General features: G+C 45.8%; 1 protein-coding gene across 1 annotated transcript; it reads right to left on the reverse strand.

The window, feature by feature from the left end:
* Positions 1–13,742: 13,742 nt before the first annotated feature.
* On the reverse strand, positions 13,743–18,423 carry LOC135824517 (uncharacterized). The gene is made up of 3 exons (XM_065337254.1): positions 17,891–18,423; positions 15,946–16,066; positions 13,743–14,943 (listed from the first exon to the last, which is right to left on the reverse strand). Exons 1-3 carry the CDS (start codon positions 18,403–18,405, stop codon positions 14,455–14,457), a joined length of 1,125 nt encoding a protein of 374 aa, XP_065193326.1. The 5' UTR covers positions 18,406–18,423; the 3' UTR covers positions 13,743–14,454.
* Positions 18,424–18,686: the final 263 nt, after the last annotated feature.

Raw genomic sequence — 18,686 nt, forward strand, 5'->3', positions numbered from 1 at the left:
ATTTGGTCATAGCCCTGGTGGGAAACAAGTCCGACTTACCAAGCGCTGTGGACGCCGCCAGCGCTCAGCAGTTCGCTACACAGAACGGCTATCTGTTTGCCGAGGTGTCTGCCAAAACCGGTCACGGAATCGAAGACATCTTTCTGGACATCGCCTCTCGCCTAATGGACATAGACAGCGGCATTGAGCAGTCACTTCTTCCAGGCCTCGAAGACGCACTGGTGGACTTGCAAGCATCACCGACTCGGCGAGATAAAATTCGGCGTGGGTGCTCCTCTTGTTATCATCGCGTTCGCAGATCTACTCGCTAATTACTGTGTAAAATCAAGGGGTGAAAGTTGACACTGAAATCCCGAGTTCGATAACATGTACTCTGATAGTCTCCAATCGAATATTCGAGTATTCGAGTATTCCTTCATCTCCTAAACATTGCACACCAAGGGCCCTGAGATCACATTATACAACCTTGGTTGAACCGATTGATGATCACGTTTCTCAGGTATACTGGTTGGTTGGTCATTTGGGCTCTCTCTATTCATGAACAAAGGCTCACCACACAGTCTCCACATCAATATCCACTGACTGCTGCTCTGAAGCTGTAAATTTCTGTGGTAAATGCATGAATCATGTATGAACGAGTACTCTGATATATTTCGAGACGATTATTCTTGTAAAAAACGAGCGAGTACTCGAATATTCGGTATAATTGTTTCACCCCTAGTAAAATCCATGAAAAATTCGTCAAATGAATTGGTGAAAAGCAGTAATTGAACGTGAGCCAGTGTTGCTCACAATCTAAGTTTTACTTACGAAGCTGAGTGACGCATCCTACAATATTTTAAAATCAAGTCGGCAGGAAAACCGCGGGCTCCCATGCAGGGAGCAACACGCAGTTCCTTCTCCTCTGGTGTTTTCATCGCAGTCTTCGTTCTCCTCGCTGTCAAGCATAGGCTGAGATTGTCTGAGCAGGTTGTAAGCGTCTGCATACAGAGCGTGCGTGGCGGCGAAAAGATGACGATCCGCGGATGGGAAGACTCCAAAGGACAGGTTTACCAGGATTGCATGTGGTACGCTGTAAGATTGTGTTTGCCGCTTGCTTGGATGATTTTCACCATATTGCAAAGAATTGTTTCCTTCTGTTCTGGACCATATGACTACTTCTGCCATTCTCTCAGTGTAGTAATTGTAATACTTCGAAGTATTTCTATCCAACCTCTGCCGGGTCAAATCTCTACTCCTGCCACTATCCTGTCCTCACCTTGCCAGATTCTCCCTTTCTCTTGGCGGACACTGCTTTGAATAAGATTCCCAATGTCATGGTTTACAGTGATGTTGCGGATAACGACGCTCGATAGTTCGTGACTAAAGTCTCGCTATTCATTAGTTGTTGCTATTCCTGAGGTTGAACCGGTGCAGTTAAATGGTCACAAGGTCGGAATATTGTGCCACGGCTTGCCATCGTTGTCCTTTGTTCTATTCACGAGATTGACTGTACATGCACTTCCCTGCATACTCTCATGTTGCAATGCTCGCTATATATTTGGGGACACTTTGTGATGTCACCCACTCTCTAACATTGGCCGGTGTTTCCACCGAGTCCTGAGATGTTGTAATAACATATATAATCTATAATATAATCTTTATATATGTTAGCCTTTCGCAGTTTCGGACACACAGCCGTTTTTTGTCAACCAAAACGAAAGTCTCGAGTTGCTGATGCCAAAAGAGACCTTTGCAGTCCGAATTTTGGTGAAATTTTCTAACCCGGGTCCGAGGGCAGAAAGTCTATCCGATCGAAGATTCGTTCAGAACTTCGCGAAACAGGCAGTCTGGCCGCAAGTAAGTTTTCGGTGTGCCCCGCGATCAAGGACAAGCAGGGAGTCGTATTTGCTCTGAGTGCAAGTTGTGCTCTTTTCTGTCTCTTTGTTGTTGTTGTTGTTTTCTTTATTTGAATTCGCTAAAACCAAACGGACAGAACTGTCCAGTGACAAGGGAGCGAATGATGAGCATCATAATCACTATGCATCAAAACATCTCAGGACAAAATGAGACAGACTATATTAAGGGAGGGTCTGCACAACACTTGTACATAAAGGGGAGTACGAGAACAAACGCGCGGCAGAAGTCGAGGCAAGAAAGCAATCAACGCCAGAGATATTTTTGTCCACCATAAACAGAGAGAGAGAGAGAGAGAGAGAGAGATCCGAGAGCGAGAGAGAGACAGAGAGAGAGACAGAGAGACTAACAAATGAGGGCTGAGACCTCTACAACAGGGCTTTACGTCTGAAAACAACCGCACGAATTAACAAGCAAGTTGTCAGAGAACAGGGAGAGAGACGGGCAGGCAGGCCAGCAGGCAGGCATATAATGAAAATATGGCGATAGTGATCCGTCTGACCTCAAGGGTTCATGCTGTGTGGAACAGCAGCAGTGCGAAATTGGGCCGGGTGCGGTATGGCCCGCACCTCGCTGGGCAACGCATTCCAGAGCCTAGCTCCTTGGAACGCGAGACAACCCTTACCCAGCTCAGTGCGGGTTGGCGGTGGTCTTAGACCCATAGATAATTGCAGCCGAGTAGGAGCGCCACTGGTTGGTAGCAACAGCACTTGCAGTGTGGGGCTAGCACGGGAGGGGCTTTGTCCCGGGCAGGTAATTCTTGTTGTTTGGTAGTGTCAGCAATGCAATGGCAAACAGTGAAGCTTCACGATCAAGCATTAGTTCTTCTTGTTCGTCTTCCTCTCCTGTGCATGGCTCGTCATCCTCCAGCCCTGGGACGCCCACGACGCCCACAGCGTATTCGTTGGGGGCAGCGGATGCTTTCAACTTGCCAAGCTCAGGTCCAACAAAGGAATCCTCTAAGCTGAAGATAAATTTCGATCCGGCCATGGACCTCGTTCTCCTTCACCAACTGCGGGCTGGGGAGAATCCATTTGTACGTGGTTCTTCTGGCTATGAGGACACTGCACGTCTGCAGTAAGAGAAAGAAGTGCGTCCTTTTCTTCTGACTCAATCGTCAACACCATGAGAATAGCGTAAAAGACGTTTTGAATTTCTTTCTGGCAGTTCTAGCGGGCAAAAACATCTGCAAAGGAAAGGTAGCACAGTCCGGCGTGTATTTACCGCCATGTTACCAGGTGCGTGTTTACCACCATAATTATGAATAAAATACTCAGTTGTTAAAAAAATTTCACGGTTCGCGTGAGACTCGGCCAAAGGCCCAGTTTTCCGCATCCGCAGGAACGCCACCACCCTCTTGGATCAAGGCGCAGATGCAGCTCCTAAGCGGTGGGAGGTGAGTAGATCAGACCCACCACAAAGTGGTCAAAGACCGAAATCCCATTCACTGCATCCATGTTTCCCTCGTGCCAGGCCACGAGTTCCCAATTAACTGTGGGTCGCAGCACTCAGCAGCACTCACTCAGTTGTTAGAACACAAAAAAATCTAGATCTACTCACGATCACCTGCGAACTTGGATGAACCGGTACACGTATGGCGTGCGTGTGCACTTTTCCCGCACCAAAACGACTTCCCGGCTCCAACCCGCCGCACGCCCCCCTATCGAGATCCTCAAAGAGCTCCTCAAAGAGCTCCCGATCGGCCGAAAGTGACTGCACCGCTTCGCGATGAAGTAGAACTCCCTTGTAGAGTGTCCCCCTATTTGGAAGCTAGTTGTGGCCGCCCAGTACTAGTATGCACACTTGGACGTGTGGTGTGTGCTTGCCTTTTCCCCTCACGTCACCTAAGCTAAACAACTTCAAGCCTACGTAGCCGAACTTCTCGACTATACTACGTGTAGCAATGATAAAAATGTCTATCTTCAGCTCTACAGCTCTGATCCCAGCGCAGCGTCCATTCGTTGGTCAACGCAGAGCTCCCGAAACCGACTATCCCCCTTCGCGATGAAGTACAACTCCATCGTACTTCTCCCCCCCCCTTATTCGGAAGTTCGGACATTGAAAGACGATTGCAAGCCGATCCAATCGATACCGGGACTCACCCGTGAACCTAGAACGGCCCCCGCCCCCCCCCCCCTTATTGCCTCGGTATGGGCCAGTTTTGGAAATCCCGCACACTGCAGATTATGTAGAAACTTCTTGCAGCTCACTCACACAACACTGCCCATCCGAACTAGTCTTCTTACCTTTCATCGTATCTGCACTTAGCCAAAGTCAGCAGATTGTGTTTTCAGCAAGTTCAGGGCACGCCACCAGACAAGGCATCGCTGGGTGTTCAGGCTAAATGTGAGAGTTCCAGAGAAGTCCAGAAAAGCAGCTTGTCGGCGGGAAGACACCATTCGTAGCCGGCGTCGTATGTCAGCATGGACTGGAGCCGACTGTCCAGAACCACCGACAAGTCGCAAGCGATGTTGGCTACATTTGTAGACGGGGACCGGATCTGGAATCGTTATAATGGTACGTAATACTTACTACTAGGAGCTGGTGTTCCCTCAGGTATTTCCTTTCCCCAGGATACTGGAGCATGCATGGTTAGTTAGGCCGGCTTGTACCGGTACTTGGACTCTGGGTAGGTGTGTGTAGGGATGGGCAGCTATGTGAGTAAGCAATCGAGTTCCACATACCGTGAATACTCCATCAGGGGGAAGGGGGAGTGAGTGCAGTCGAGATCCGTGACCAATCTTGGCCTGGCATTGCTAAAATAAAAAGTAATGTTTTATGTAAGTACCCCGTTCCTACCCAATCCTGCTGTGAGATGTTCTATCCAATTTCTGGGCAGCACCACATGGAACTCTCTACCCCATGCTACCCGCTCTCTAACAAACATTTCAAAAATCTCTTTCAGATCTTGATTTCACTTGACTCCATTAGCTATACGGCTTGAAAGTGCTACGTCACAGCATAGCAACAATTTCAAAAATTCAAAAACTGGATCCACTTGGATCCAGTTTTTGTATGGATCCAAGCACATTTCAAGCCGTCTTACTCACCGCAAGGTGATGTAGCCAGTGAAACTGACTGATTTGGCTACTGGGGGCGGGGTTACAACTGGTAGCGAAGTAAAAGTCACCCCTGCATACGACATGAGTGGGTTGCTATGCACCCACATACTTAGGCAATAGCAAAGTCACACCTTAGAGGATCCAAAATAGAAATCTGATGGCAACTTACTACTCTCTGGCCGTTTTTGACGTCATCACTTTCAAGCCCTATTGACACACTATTATGTTCTGTCCCCAGTCCATCATTCACTGTCTATCCCCCATATTATCGACAACCACAACACACATCAAATACACTGCTGCATGGTATTTAGAATTGTACTGCTGATAGTAATGACATCTTATTATTTCCCATACTGTTCATATTTGATCATATTAAGCTATCATACTACTGTATTTTTATTTTTCAATGACATAGCCTTGGAGCTGCGGCATCATTTATGATTTACAGCAAGAAAGCAGCAATGCCTGTACTTATATAATAATAATATTCGCGGGATCCGCGTCGGCATCGCTTGAATGTTCAGAAACACACAAACTAGCCTTCGCATCCGCAGGCCACCACTATGCCTGTACTTATGGTGAAGTAAAATAAAGGCGACACATGGACTCAGATGGAGAGCCAAGGTTTAATTTATACAAAAGAGAAAGGACCAAGGAACTACAAGTTATGCGTATAGCGTAACTTGTAGTTCTTTGGTCCTTTTTCTTTTGTATAAAGGTAACATAACATAAAAAATACTGAGATGGTGACCCAAGGAAATATCGAAATCGTCTGGTGTTACCTTGTGCACGTCTGACTCTTTAAAACCTGGTTTAGTTGGTGCACTCTAACGCATAACTTGTGCCCCACCGTTTTCCTTGTTTCAATTTTTAATTGTTTTATGTCATTCGCAATCAAGAGACCAAGCTAAATTCGACTCTTGCACACTTTTTTCTTCAATTTCGAGCGTTGGAAACAATGTGCAATAACAAGATGAAAGACGATGAAAAGTTGAAATAATGAAAACAGCAACAGAGAAAGATTCTTTTTAAAGGATTGGGAGAACTTCAATATTCTCAAAGGATCAGCCGGGGAAGTGGGTGCCTGGAAAGAGAAAAAATGCCAGACCCACCAGGACTCAAATCCGGGACCTTGCTTGTCATGAGCAATTCTCTAACCATCTGAGCCATGGCTCAGGCCGAACCTAGAAGGCGCTGACAAGTTTTTCACTCCAAAAAGAAAAATACGAACAAATTTTCCTGCAACACTCATCAGGAATCATCGTTGTACTAATGGAGACTGCGACACCCAAGTAATATCACTCTTGCAAAATGTTGCAGTTTTTGAAATAAACGGAATCCAATCCATTGCCTCCCGACGAACCACTGATACGTTTCACAGCCCAAGGTATTGGCTTGTTGCTGGTGTCATTGCGGTGCGGTATGTGAATCGCATCACTCTTAAAACAGCAAGGTATTCAAGAAGCATATATTAGGGTGGTACTGTCAGCCATCTACAGTCCATTTCAAAACTATAGACGCGTAGGGTTTTGGAAATATTTCAAATTTGGCTGGAACTTTTTGAGAATAGTTTTCGGAATATTGATCAGGACCGCTCCACAATTACTCTCATATAGTTTCTAAACGATTGGATAACAGACGCCCAATTTGGAGAAAGTTATGCACAAAGTGATCACAGATTTTATGTGGTATAGATGCTGGCATAACGGTTTTTGCCTAGGTACGCGTCTATACTATAGTTTTGAAATGGACTGTAGTGTACAGTTTACTCATGGGTGAGGGCTGGGCTGAGTTGTTTTGAAGTGTAGAGCCCAAATCAGTTGAACTGGGATGGTGAGCCGCTTCCATCATGGCCAAGAGAAGGCCTAATGTGTTACAAGTTATGACTAACTGCCCACCAAAGTAACCAGATCATAATTATACAGTGAGACAAAACGGCACAAAACACAAAACTGACAAGGAGTATTGAGACAGTCAATGACCTGACACATCCTCGATTGCTGGCTATGATTTCGAAGGATTTGGGAGATTTGGAGACCTAAGTATTTTTCTTGACTCTTGTGTTTTTTGGAATTCTTTATTCTCACGATCGCACCATCACCATTAAGAGATAAATATTTGTGCTGTTGTTTGTGCTGTTGCTGATTTCTCTTCAGGATGTTTGCACATTGCGAACAGAACGCCAAATCTTCTCTTCCTTGTTTTTTTTGGTTGCTAATACTCAGGTTCAGACTGGACAACAGGCAAATGATCCGTCAAGTGGAAATCACATCGTACTGATGAGTGAGATCCACATACAAACCAAGGGATGGGCGGCTTATTTTAGTATGCTGATGTGAAACAAACTGGAAACCGGCGGAAACAAAGATTCACTTGCGTCTCAAAATCAAGCAATCAACAGACGTTGGAAAGGGTTGACATTCAGGTGGATTGTTCGGGTAAGTCTCAATGGTCACTGACTGTGGGAGTAGACGAGAGTGTGCGGCTGCTAGAATGTTCTCTTTGCAGTGCTGCCATGGAAACGTTTCAAACCACATGACGATGGACAGCGGGTCAGAAACACACACACACACACAAAACACACACACAAACACACATACACACAGACACAGACACACACATAGACACACAGACACACACACACAGACACACATACACACACACGTACACATACACACAGACACAGACACACACATAGACACACACACACACACACACACACACACACACACACACACACAGAGAAACAGACACACATACACACACACAGTGACACACGGCAATCAGTGTGTTACCTGCTCTGGGTAAACAGTCCTTTCCCCAAGGCAATCTCATAGGACAGTGTCGTAATTTTATGACAGGAAGAAGTATCATACAACAATCTCTCCTTCCCTCCATACGCTCTCAGCCGACATGAGAATAGAGGAGAAGAGGGATTCTTGCATTCTTGAACAGCCAAATGGTACCATTCACAATTTTTTATACAAAAGAAAAAGGACCAAGGAACTACAAGTTACACTATAATGTCCACTAACACCACCAGTTACTAAACAATCAGCTCATGCGATAACATTGCACGACACTGACCGACAGTACTGACGTTCTACAACTAACAGGCTAACAACTCTAGCACATCTTGGATGCGCACTCCAACAGCCTTCCAACTTGGAAGGTTCTAAGTTATAGAAATAACATAAGAAGGGGAAGCTATAGCGTTATAGCGTAACTTGTAGTTATTTGGTCCTTTTTCTTTTGTATAAATTAATCCTTGGCTCTCCATCCGGTTGCCACAGTTTTATTGATTTTCTTTTCCTTTTTCAAGAAGTATTTTGATGGATTTCCATTCGTTGCTGTGTATCGTAACATCAACATAAGTGTCAATCAATGTTCTGTATATTGAGCTTGAGGTTGTTTTCGTAAATATAGGTTCACACTCAACAAGAGCCATTGCTTCAATGTGTGTGTGTGTGTGTGTGCCCACGTGTGTGTGTGTCTATGTGTGCATGTGCGTGTGTTTGCATATGTGCATGTGTTTGTACACGTGTGTACGTGCGTGCATTTCAGCGTCTCATCAGTCACCTTGGAGATCTCGCCGCTGAAGTTGACAGAATTTGCAGCATACACACAAAAGTACCAGGTAAAAGTTCTTTGTGTGTGTGTGTGTGTGTGTGTGTGTACGCGCACATGTGCGTCTGTATCAGATCGCCCTTGAAGGTCCACCTTTGGATCCACGGTGGACTGCAAACGGTACGGGCTACATGAGCTAAGTTTGATGCCGTTAGATCTCATCTTGTCTGTCTTCAGGACTGTCGCCAGTTTTGTCAGACGGCCAAGTCAGTGCAAAGAAGCAAATGTGGGCGAACATAGGGTGTGACGATTCGGGTATCTTGCTAATGGGTGATGATTGATGAAGAAGTGGCAATAGTTTGGCCGTGGTGGTTTCTTGGTGGATGTTGTTATGCTGTGTACTTGTTTGCCTCAGAGAGTCCGGACCTGAGCTGAAGCATCTTACATTCTTACTTCTTGGCTCTCCATCCGAGCCATCTTACATTCGTTGCGAAGGATGTTGTTTAGTGGTGGAGGGCTGCACGCGGGATGTGTGTCTCGACTGGGTGTGGCGAGCTGATGCCTTCTGGACGTCGACTATTAACCTTCGTCTGGCTCCTGTATAGTCATGACGGGCAACACCTGGTTACGTAAGAGATATGATAGATGCTGGATGTAGCTAAAGGCGATGAGTCATGATATGCTATTATATAATGTCATGAGTCATTGTATACCATGGTATGATGTCATACCCTACTTCATCAAATGGACGGGCACGGATGCCTTCTCACCAGGCCTTCGACCATAGGCCATTGGTCTGGCTCCTACAAGAGATGAACAACGTTTACAAATACACTTGATCAAATCAACAGACAACGATTCCTTCTCACCAGCCCTTTAGCCTGGCACCTACAAGAGATGATGGAATTTTTTGAAAACTAAGTCGGACAGAAACAGAGAATTCGAATGAGCAAGTATTATGGAGACCTGCATTTCGGAGGATGTCAACATTTTCGTGATGTGTGTGAAGGACAAGACGAGGAAATCACCCGGCACGGAGTACGCCTCACCAGCCCTTTAGCCTGGATTCTACAAGAGCGGAGGATATTGTACTTTCTCACACCTCACATCAACCATATCTAGTGCAGGGGTTGCCTGCGTGCAGCCATATTGCATTATTCATCAAGGGTAATGTCAATAAATTTCCATGGAATCGGAGTAGGGCGGAAGTGATCCATATCAACAACAACAACAACAACAAAAACAAGATTGCCAACAGCTGGCAGAATCAATACGCCCGCAACTAACGAAGTCAATACTGAACTGAAATTGATAAGATGAGAACTCCACGTGTTTCACACTAGCCTACTTTACACAGGGCCATAATTATATTAGTGAGGCAAGCACAAGGGCAGGTGGGTGGGCCCTTGCAATCCAAGACAAAAAATGAGACCGATTCAAGATGCGTACTCGCTTTCTAGCGCTTGCGTGACCTTCTGTGTCAGTACCATGGCACCAGTATAATAACTATTCAAAAATAAATAAATAGAAAAACACAAAAAACAAGCATCGGAGATGTTCGTCATTCGAAAGAACAATGCTTCTCGTTTATTTCAAATATTCAGCCAAAGAGAAGTGTACACTATTAATACTAAGTTGGTCATGAACAGAGAAGACCCAACAAGCAAGTAATGTGAACAGTCCCAAGAAGGCAAATCGCAGCATAGCAACATGTTCCGTGATAGTGCAAATTATAAGACACAGAGACAGAAACAGCTGAAGGAAATGGGATATGATCAGTGTGAAATTTGTGACTAAAATGATGCCATGCACGTGCAATACGTGGGAAACATGCGAGGAAACTGATACCATTATAATGTCGGGGGAGCAATAGGCAAGGAAGAATGAGGTGAGTGAGGACTACCAGCATTCAGTGCCTGCAATTGTATGGGGTTTGGTGGGTATAAACAAAATTATCTACATGGAGATTATGGCTATGAATGTGCATACCGTGGTGTCTTGTACTAAAGCCTATCTCATAGAAGCCTGTTTTGAATGCAAGCGTGATTTTAAGATACATTGTCAGCACATGAGCCTGGTTTTAGTGTTAACACACATAGAAATACTTGGTTTGAATAGAAGCCTAATGTGAATAGAAGCCTAGCATTGACATAATTACATGCTTGGAATTGCTAGTGCTGCAGCAGCTTCACGACCATCTGGACATCACACCCGGAGAAATTCCAAATGAACAGTTTGCATACAGGCGGAACCACAGTACTGAGGACCTTTTAACACCTGCCATCAATAACTGGCAGAGAAGCATGGATACCGGAGACTACACGGCCGTACTGCTGCTCGATATGAGCAAAGCCTTTGACCGCGTCCACTACCAAACACTAATAGGTGACCTTCACAATCTGAAGATCCGTGGAAATGCTCTAGAGTGGTTCAAGTTGTATCTGTCTCACCGACAGCAACGCGTAGAAGTGAACAGAACCACAAGTGACTGTAGAACCTGCACTAGAGGCGTTCCCCAGGGTTCCGTCCTAGGCCCTACCCTCTTCAGCATCTACGCTCGACTTCTCCCCACTCTGCCATTGCGTTCCCAATGCCTTCTTTATGCAGACGACACCACCTTGTATTTCTCTGGAAAGTGTCCACGAATTCTCATGTCTTACTTAGAAGAAGATTTTTCAGTGGTGAAGCAGCACCTCACAGATGGCGGCCTGCTCCTGAACTCCAGCAAGAGCCAAGTACTACTGATCCCCAGCAGACGCTCACATACTCCACCTAACCTGAGCATTGTCTGTGGTTCGACTGTTATTGCCCCGTCTGACGAAGTTAAGTATCTAGAACTGACTCTCGATTCAACTTTAAGTTTCAGTGCCCGCGTTAACTCCCTCAGGGAAGACATCGGAAAGAAACTAGGTGCTTTTCGACGTGGAAGGAGGAACCTTGCTGTCCAGGCCAGAAGGCAGTTCTACTTGTCAGTAGTCCAGTGCAAGCTCGAGTACGCCAGCACTGCCTATGTCCACTGCCTCGCTGACAAAGTGAGAGATCAGCTGCTACGCATAAGTAAGAGAGCACTTAGATGCATATTTGAGCATGACACATTCACGCGGACATCATACTTGCTTGAGCGATACCACATAATTAGCTTAGACAAAAGATATCATACTAAGTCCACATTCTTCGTGTTCCGTTGCATCCACAATATCTGCAGTTCACTCCTCTCTGACATGTTCTCCCTTGCCGTGACTGCGCTCACACAGATAGAGTAACCCGCGGCCAAGTCAATTATTCCCTTTCCTTACCCATTGTACAAGCTCAAGCTGGATACCGATCTATTTCATTCCTTGGTGCTGACCGCTTTAATGCGCTTCCCGAATCCCTTCGCACAAATCGCATCCCCAATTCATTTCGCCAGGAGCTTAACAATTTCATTAATCTTGGGCACCCTGTAAGAAGACCTTAGGGTCTGTTGGGAATGCCCAAGTAAAATAATAATAATAATACAATACAATACAAAAATACATGCTTTTACAGGAATAAGCCGGGGTTTAAAACGCGACATTACGGTATCTGTGCACTCATCACTACATACACATTTCAAAGCAATGCAGGTAGGCATGTTCCAAGAATGTTGTCCTATATTTGTCATCAGTTGGGATCGCATCACAATAGCATTTTCGTGGAAAAAGAGATTCTAAATTAAATGTTGAACTAAATATCGAGTTGTCCAGCCTTTCAATACACTCGTATGATCCATGGACGAAAAAATTAAAGTACAACTGGACGAACTCCCATTTTTTTGGAGTTGGATGAAAGTATTGGCTGACGGAATTTTCTGCCTGTACAGTATAGTTACAACACTGTGCTTTGAGCGTGCTACAGGTATAAAAATGTGAATAAAAAGATAACTATATTCAACTTAGGTTTCTCCATATTTTAGCACAAACCTATAGGTCGTTTCTTAGCTGGCGACGGCTCATTTCCAGCCGAAGACTTGGGTGCCAGCATGCAGAGTGTTGGAATGCTTGGAACGGGGACTAAAAGGAACTAAGGTTGTATGAGCGTTACAGCATTATGGTCTTCTGACATCGCATGATGCAGGTGGCAATTTTTAGTGTGAATTCCACATCCAGCATAAGCTTTGTCGCATAACCGCCTCCTCTGCGTCATGCCTGCAAAAACACTTTCGTTGTGTTCTCTCTTGCTGTGTAGGTGCAAAGGGTTATGCTCCAGCGGCCGCAACACCTGCCAAGGCAAGGGTGCTGGTGCTTGCTGCCATGGCTGATGCCACAATGCTCCTCATTCGACCAGTAGTTATAGTAACAATGTGGCGTTGCGAAGTCGCGGCCTTCACTACAAGGGCCTAGCCAGCAAGAGTACATGAAAACCAGAGTGTGCAGCTTGGGGCCTTTTCTGCTCTGGGTGTCTGTCACGGCGGAATTCCGTGATTACATCATATTTGGTGCAGATCTGAGGCGGGAAATGGCGGAGTGCGTACAACTCAGCAGCAGTTGTGCAGAAAGTGACCTGCTTGAATCCTGCTTGTACGCACTACTCCACTAAAATGATGTAGTGACGGAAATCCGCCGTGACAGCAACCCATCCGAGCTGTACACTCTGCTTTTCATGTAGTCTTGGTACAAGTGTGGATGAGGCTGGCGTGGACAAGGATAAAGCGGGCCAGAACAATTTTGGTCATGGTTAATGCTGCTGAGAACAATTACACAGCACACGCACACACACGTGCACGCATACTTTTAGCTTTTATAGGTTGCCATAGTTATAAATGTTGCCATGGTGACGTTCTTAGCCATTGCACAATAATAAAATGTAAATATGTATTTAAAGTAGGCGTAATCTGGTCATGCCTGTACGTACCGGCGGCAGTGATTGTATAGTATTATAGAACAGTAGTTTCGCTCAATTTCATACGTGACCATTCGTAAAAGCCTGGAATATAATGATTTACTAGTTGCCGAGTTTTAAAGCATTTTGACAACAACGTATAGACCACAGGCCATTCATAAAATGTAATGAAATCTAGGTTTAGTGAGACTGTGAATGGGATCATTTCCGAATCCACCCAGAGTTTGGGGATTCCAGGGGCTTGGGCGGTTCAATGGCCAATTGAGTCTTTCCAAGATTCCTTTTGAATTTCTCTCCCCACTCCCGACGGAGAGACCCACATGTCCTGTTCTGGCAGTTCGAAAAACATACCAGTACATATGTGTATTCTCTTATCCTCAGTGGCCAATTAATGATAGGCAGTGTGACTAAGAGAATAATAACATCAAAAAAAAAGAAAAAAGAAATTCACGGTTCGCGTGAGACTCGGCTGGAAACCGAGTTTTCCGCATCCGTAGGAACGCCACCAACCTTCAAGGATCAAGGCGCAAATGCAGCTCCTAAAGCGGTGGGAACATCAAGAGAGTACACAACTCAAGACAAATTACGGTTGTTCATTTACACGGCCGTTATCCACTGATTCTGGTATTCCGAGACTTTCAAAATCGGTTCCAGAGCACGTACTCAAAATAAAATAAATAATTAAATATAAGTATACGGTATCGGCCAGAGGAATCCAACACCACGAATAAAGTAGCGGCGAGCGTCACACAGCCCTATCACTACACACTGTTCTGTGCACTCGAACATGATGCTACAATATTCAGGAAGTCAGACTTTCCTCGCTATAAGTGTACACGTGGTGTGTTCTCACATCACCACTGGCGGGAACACTGGCATAGCAATGTATCGACGTGGAGTGTCATCCCCTCATCACTGCTTGAAGCACTGGCGTAGCAATGCATAGACGTGGAGTGTCATTACATCATCACTGCTTGAAGCACTGGCATTGCGATGTATAGACGTGGCGTGACATTACATCACCGCTGGCGGTAACACTGGCATTGCAATGTATCGACGTGGAGTGTTATCCCGTGACCTTTGCAGAGAGCTCTGGTACATTAATGATCTCGGTTGACATAGAAGTAGAACAATCTGGATCCTGCGTCGGCCGTACGGAAAGACGAACGTCACAGTTGGCCACATTCACCGGCTTCTCCACTGCGGCGCGATTGACGGCGTCCACGCGCTCGTAATGCTGCTCGGCTGTGCGCCGCTCGCGACACCCCCTCATCTTGCGCAGTATGGCGCGTGGCTTAGCCACGCTCTCCGCACAGTCTACGTACACTTTGAGATCCCAGAGGGGCTGCAGGGCAGTGAACGGCGCGTCGGTGCAGAGTGCATGCACACCCTCCACCAGGACAACACACGGTGCCGACCAGACCTCAACCTGGTCGGCTAACGGCTCGTGAACTTCACGGCTGTAAGCAGGCATCTTCAGCGTGCCAGCTTCCGTGCTCGTGAGCTTCGTAACGTCAGCCACAAACGATTCGACATTGAACGTTGACGTAGATCCCTGCAGGGAATGTCGGGACAGAAACAATAAAAAAGCATGGAACTGCATAAACTACCGGTGAACTTCCTTTGATTAGTTGCGCTCGGTGAAAGCCGACCCAAAGTGCATATCTGGCGTCCTCGACTTGCACAGCCCTTGAAGCCCTGGAAGTGGCACGAATGCAGCTGGACGTACACATCTACAAATACAGTGATGTAACTGGAACTGGTGGTGCAGGACCAGGGCGCCAGGCTTGCACTCCGGGTCGGATTTCACCGAGCACAAAGGTAGCTCATTCACAGGGCTAGAAAGCTGGTGTTTATTCAACAGTCTCCATGGCGCAAATACTTTTCAACCTTCACTGATCAGACATATAGTAGTCGAAACAGCGTTGTATGGAGAGGGGAACAAGTTGAAAACTAATTTTTTCAGTATCTACAACTTGGAGTCATGTTGTTGCTGGTGAGTGGGGTCGGCCAGAGAGCGCGTTTGCTGGAGGTGGAATTACCTTTAGTTTCCACGGCGCAAATACTATACACGTGCTGGGAAAGCTCCAGCAAGCGACAGGCATGCATGTGCGTGACGAATTGACACGCTGTTTGTCATGTACAAGCAGTGAGCGGCATTAGCAGTACACTGCTGGTACACAAAAACACTACAACATACGATAAATCAGAAGAATAAGTACATGTACTTGAAAAGAAGGACAAAATGTTACGAGTTATGACTAACATCTGAGTTCAGTATAAGTACTTGAAGTATGCAAAACAGACGGAGCCGGTTGGCAGCTCTGCGCCCATCACAACAATCAATGGTCTGTTATCAGAGTTTACTCTTGGTAACCGCTCACAGAGAGCTACAACGCAGACGCGAGCAATATATTCCTAATGCATTACATCGCAGAGATGTGCATTCGTATCAACACGATCACTAAAGCTGATGTTTGAGCGCACATACACGGCAATTTCAATTATCCTGAGAAATTCAGTCAGGATCATGCCCAAGTTGCTTGTTCATTCTTACCTTGAGCTGTTGAAGACAGCGTTCCTTGAGTTCTTCATTGGGCAGATGATAGGCATCTTGACCCATTACACTGCACCTCACCGACGATATGTCAAGTGGGCTAAATGAGGATTGAGGTAACCTGGATGGGAGTGAGAGAGAGAGAGAGACAGAGAAAGAGAGAGAGAGAGAGAGAGAGAGAGAGAGAGAGAGAGAGTAAGTTACATTTATAAAGACAGGTAAGTCTAACAAATGAGGACTGAGACCTCTACAACAGGGTTTTTACGCCTGAAAGCAGGTGCATGATTTAACAAGCCGGTTGTCAGTCTAGATTTTATGCGCAGATGGAGAAAAAAATGTGCAGAATTTTTGTAATGAGATGAAAAGCAGAAATAATAAGAAAAGATGAAATGAAAGCCTGCTCACAACGCAGCCCAGCCTTGGGAACTGAGAGAGAGATAGATAGACAGAGAGAGAGAGAGAGAGAGAGAGAGAGAGAGAGAGAGAGAGAGAGAGAGAGACAGAGAGAGAGAGAGAGACAGAGAGAGAGAGAGAGAGAGAGAGAGAGAGAGAGAGAGAGAGAGAGAGAGAGAGAGAGAGAGAGAGAGAGAGAGAGAGAGAGAGAGAGAGAGAGAGAGAGAGAGAGAGAGAGAGAGAGAGAGAGACACACACACACACACAGAAGTAGGCAAACGATCACTCTGAAGAAGACGATCGTCACACGTTCATTAACTTATAAATAACCCTTCTGCCGAGTTCCCATTACGCCAATTTTCAGCCGACATGGAATCGTATAAAAAAAACGGTGAACGGAGTTGTCGTACAAGGTTCCGACAAATCTGCGGAGATTTTGTTGTCGCACGATTTATCGGCCAGGTATCGGCTGAATTTAAAAAAAAAATATCGACTGGTCTATATTTGGCTGAAATGACGGCTGGATTTATATTACTGCACGTGGTGGAGCGGGCATCCAACTAATCACTGCCGGCTTTTCACCATGACAACAGGGAGCGTCTGTGCAGACCGCGACTTGGCGGAACTGGACCGGTACTGCTAGACTAGCCTTTGCTGGCTTTTGATCCTGCCCTTTACTAGCTGTACCCCGGGTAAAAAATATCTCGCTTCCGCTCCAGTGCCTATCAGTACGAACCAGCATGGCTGTGCACAACGTGTGTGTGTGTGTGCAATGCGTCTAGCGCCTACAAGCAAAAATCGCTCTCCGCTGTGCGGGAACAGGTGGTCTGACTCGTCTGACACAGTGGACCGATTTTGTGTCGGAGCATCGGCTGAAACAATCGGCCTACTGGGAACCTGGCTGAAGAAACTCCTTGAAAACTGAGTAGACCTTGCTGTCCACCACAGGAGTGTGTACAAAGCCAGTGTAAGTCTTATCAGAGTACGAAACACTTCTGTAAGTCAACAAATATTTGGCGCATATTTATTTTCGGCTATTTTGGGCCTGGTCATGTTTGGCCGAAAATTTGTTGCTGGCGAAATTTTGTTTCGCAAGGTTCAGGTGACAGTGGATGCACGAGGCAGTAGTATAGGCCGAAAATTTGATGCGGCCGAAATAGGTTTTAGCCCTGGGAGGCCGACATTTGAATGGGCCGAAAATTTGTCGATTTACAATAATTTTCACTAGTTTGAGGGAAAGATAATAATTTACAATAATTATATCTCTTTCCCTCAAACCAGTTAATACAATAATCATGTGAGTGATTGTCTATTGGCATGAGTAAAATAGCGTAAAATAATCAGAAGAGAGTTTAAGTTGCACGCGTTATTTGGACGTGACGCACAATTTCACGTCAAATGGGTCGAATTTGGCATTAATACGCCAACTTTCGACGTGAGAAGCAGCTCGCTTGCGTTGTTTTCTAATGCGCGAGCCAAATAACGTGAGCGGAACTTTCGCGTCACGTCAAAGTAACGTGCAGCTTAACAGCTTTATTATCCTATCTCTTACTTGTGTTTTGTTAGCGTTGTGATCAGCCTTCCCAGCACCGTACATAGGCTAGATTTGCCTGAGCCGGCTGCTCCACCAACACCGACAATGTATCGCTGTCGGCATTCCTGGTATTTCTTACAGCACGACGTCACCAATAGCCAGCACAGCGGGTAGATAACGAGCCACAGTTCCGTCAGCGAGAAAATCAAGCGCTTGTCCATCACGTCCACTTCACACTGTATTGTCACTAGCAAATCGCGGTCGCTGCCGTCACGGCAGCAGCTCTGCACTGAAGTTCCGTCAATGCCCGTGGCAACTTCGCTGACTAGCGTAGAAAACGCGTGGATGTGATCGGTGAAGACACCATCGAGCCCATCATGGCTTTCCCCAGCCAGTAATCTCCACAGTGCGCTGTGCTGCGTGGACAGCGCTAGAATGGAACCCTCTCCGGTACTAGAACAGCCTGTCGCTGAGCCGACGCAAGCCACGGCACTGCGAATGAACTCGGACACCGAACTTCTTGTTCGTTCCATTTTTATACAAACACAAACTTTCCCTGTAAAGTTCCAGTACATGACATTGTAATAATATTAATATTAATATTATTCTAAAATTATTATTATTGAAAATATTTTAAAAATAGGCGCCAGGCTTTCTAAAACAAGGCACAATCATTTTTAGCGGAGACATTATTAATTTTACACAGCGTCACGTGACACTGACAGCACAGCGCACTGCCACTACTCCACTAGTCTACAGTACAGACTAGTGCCAGGGGCCGTGGAACATTTTGCTTTTACGTTTTGGATTCTAC

This window comes from Sycon ciliatum, chromosome 9 (assembly GCF_964019385.1).
Source record: "Sycon ciliatum chromosome 9, ocSycCili1.1, whole genome shotgun sequence".
Lineage (NCBI taxonomy): Eukaryota > Metazoa > Porifera > Calcarea > Leucosolenida > Sycettidae > Sycon > Sycon ciliatum.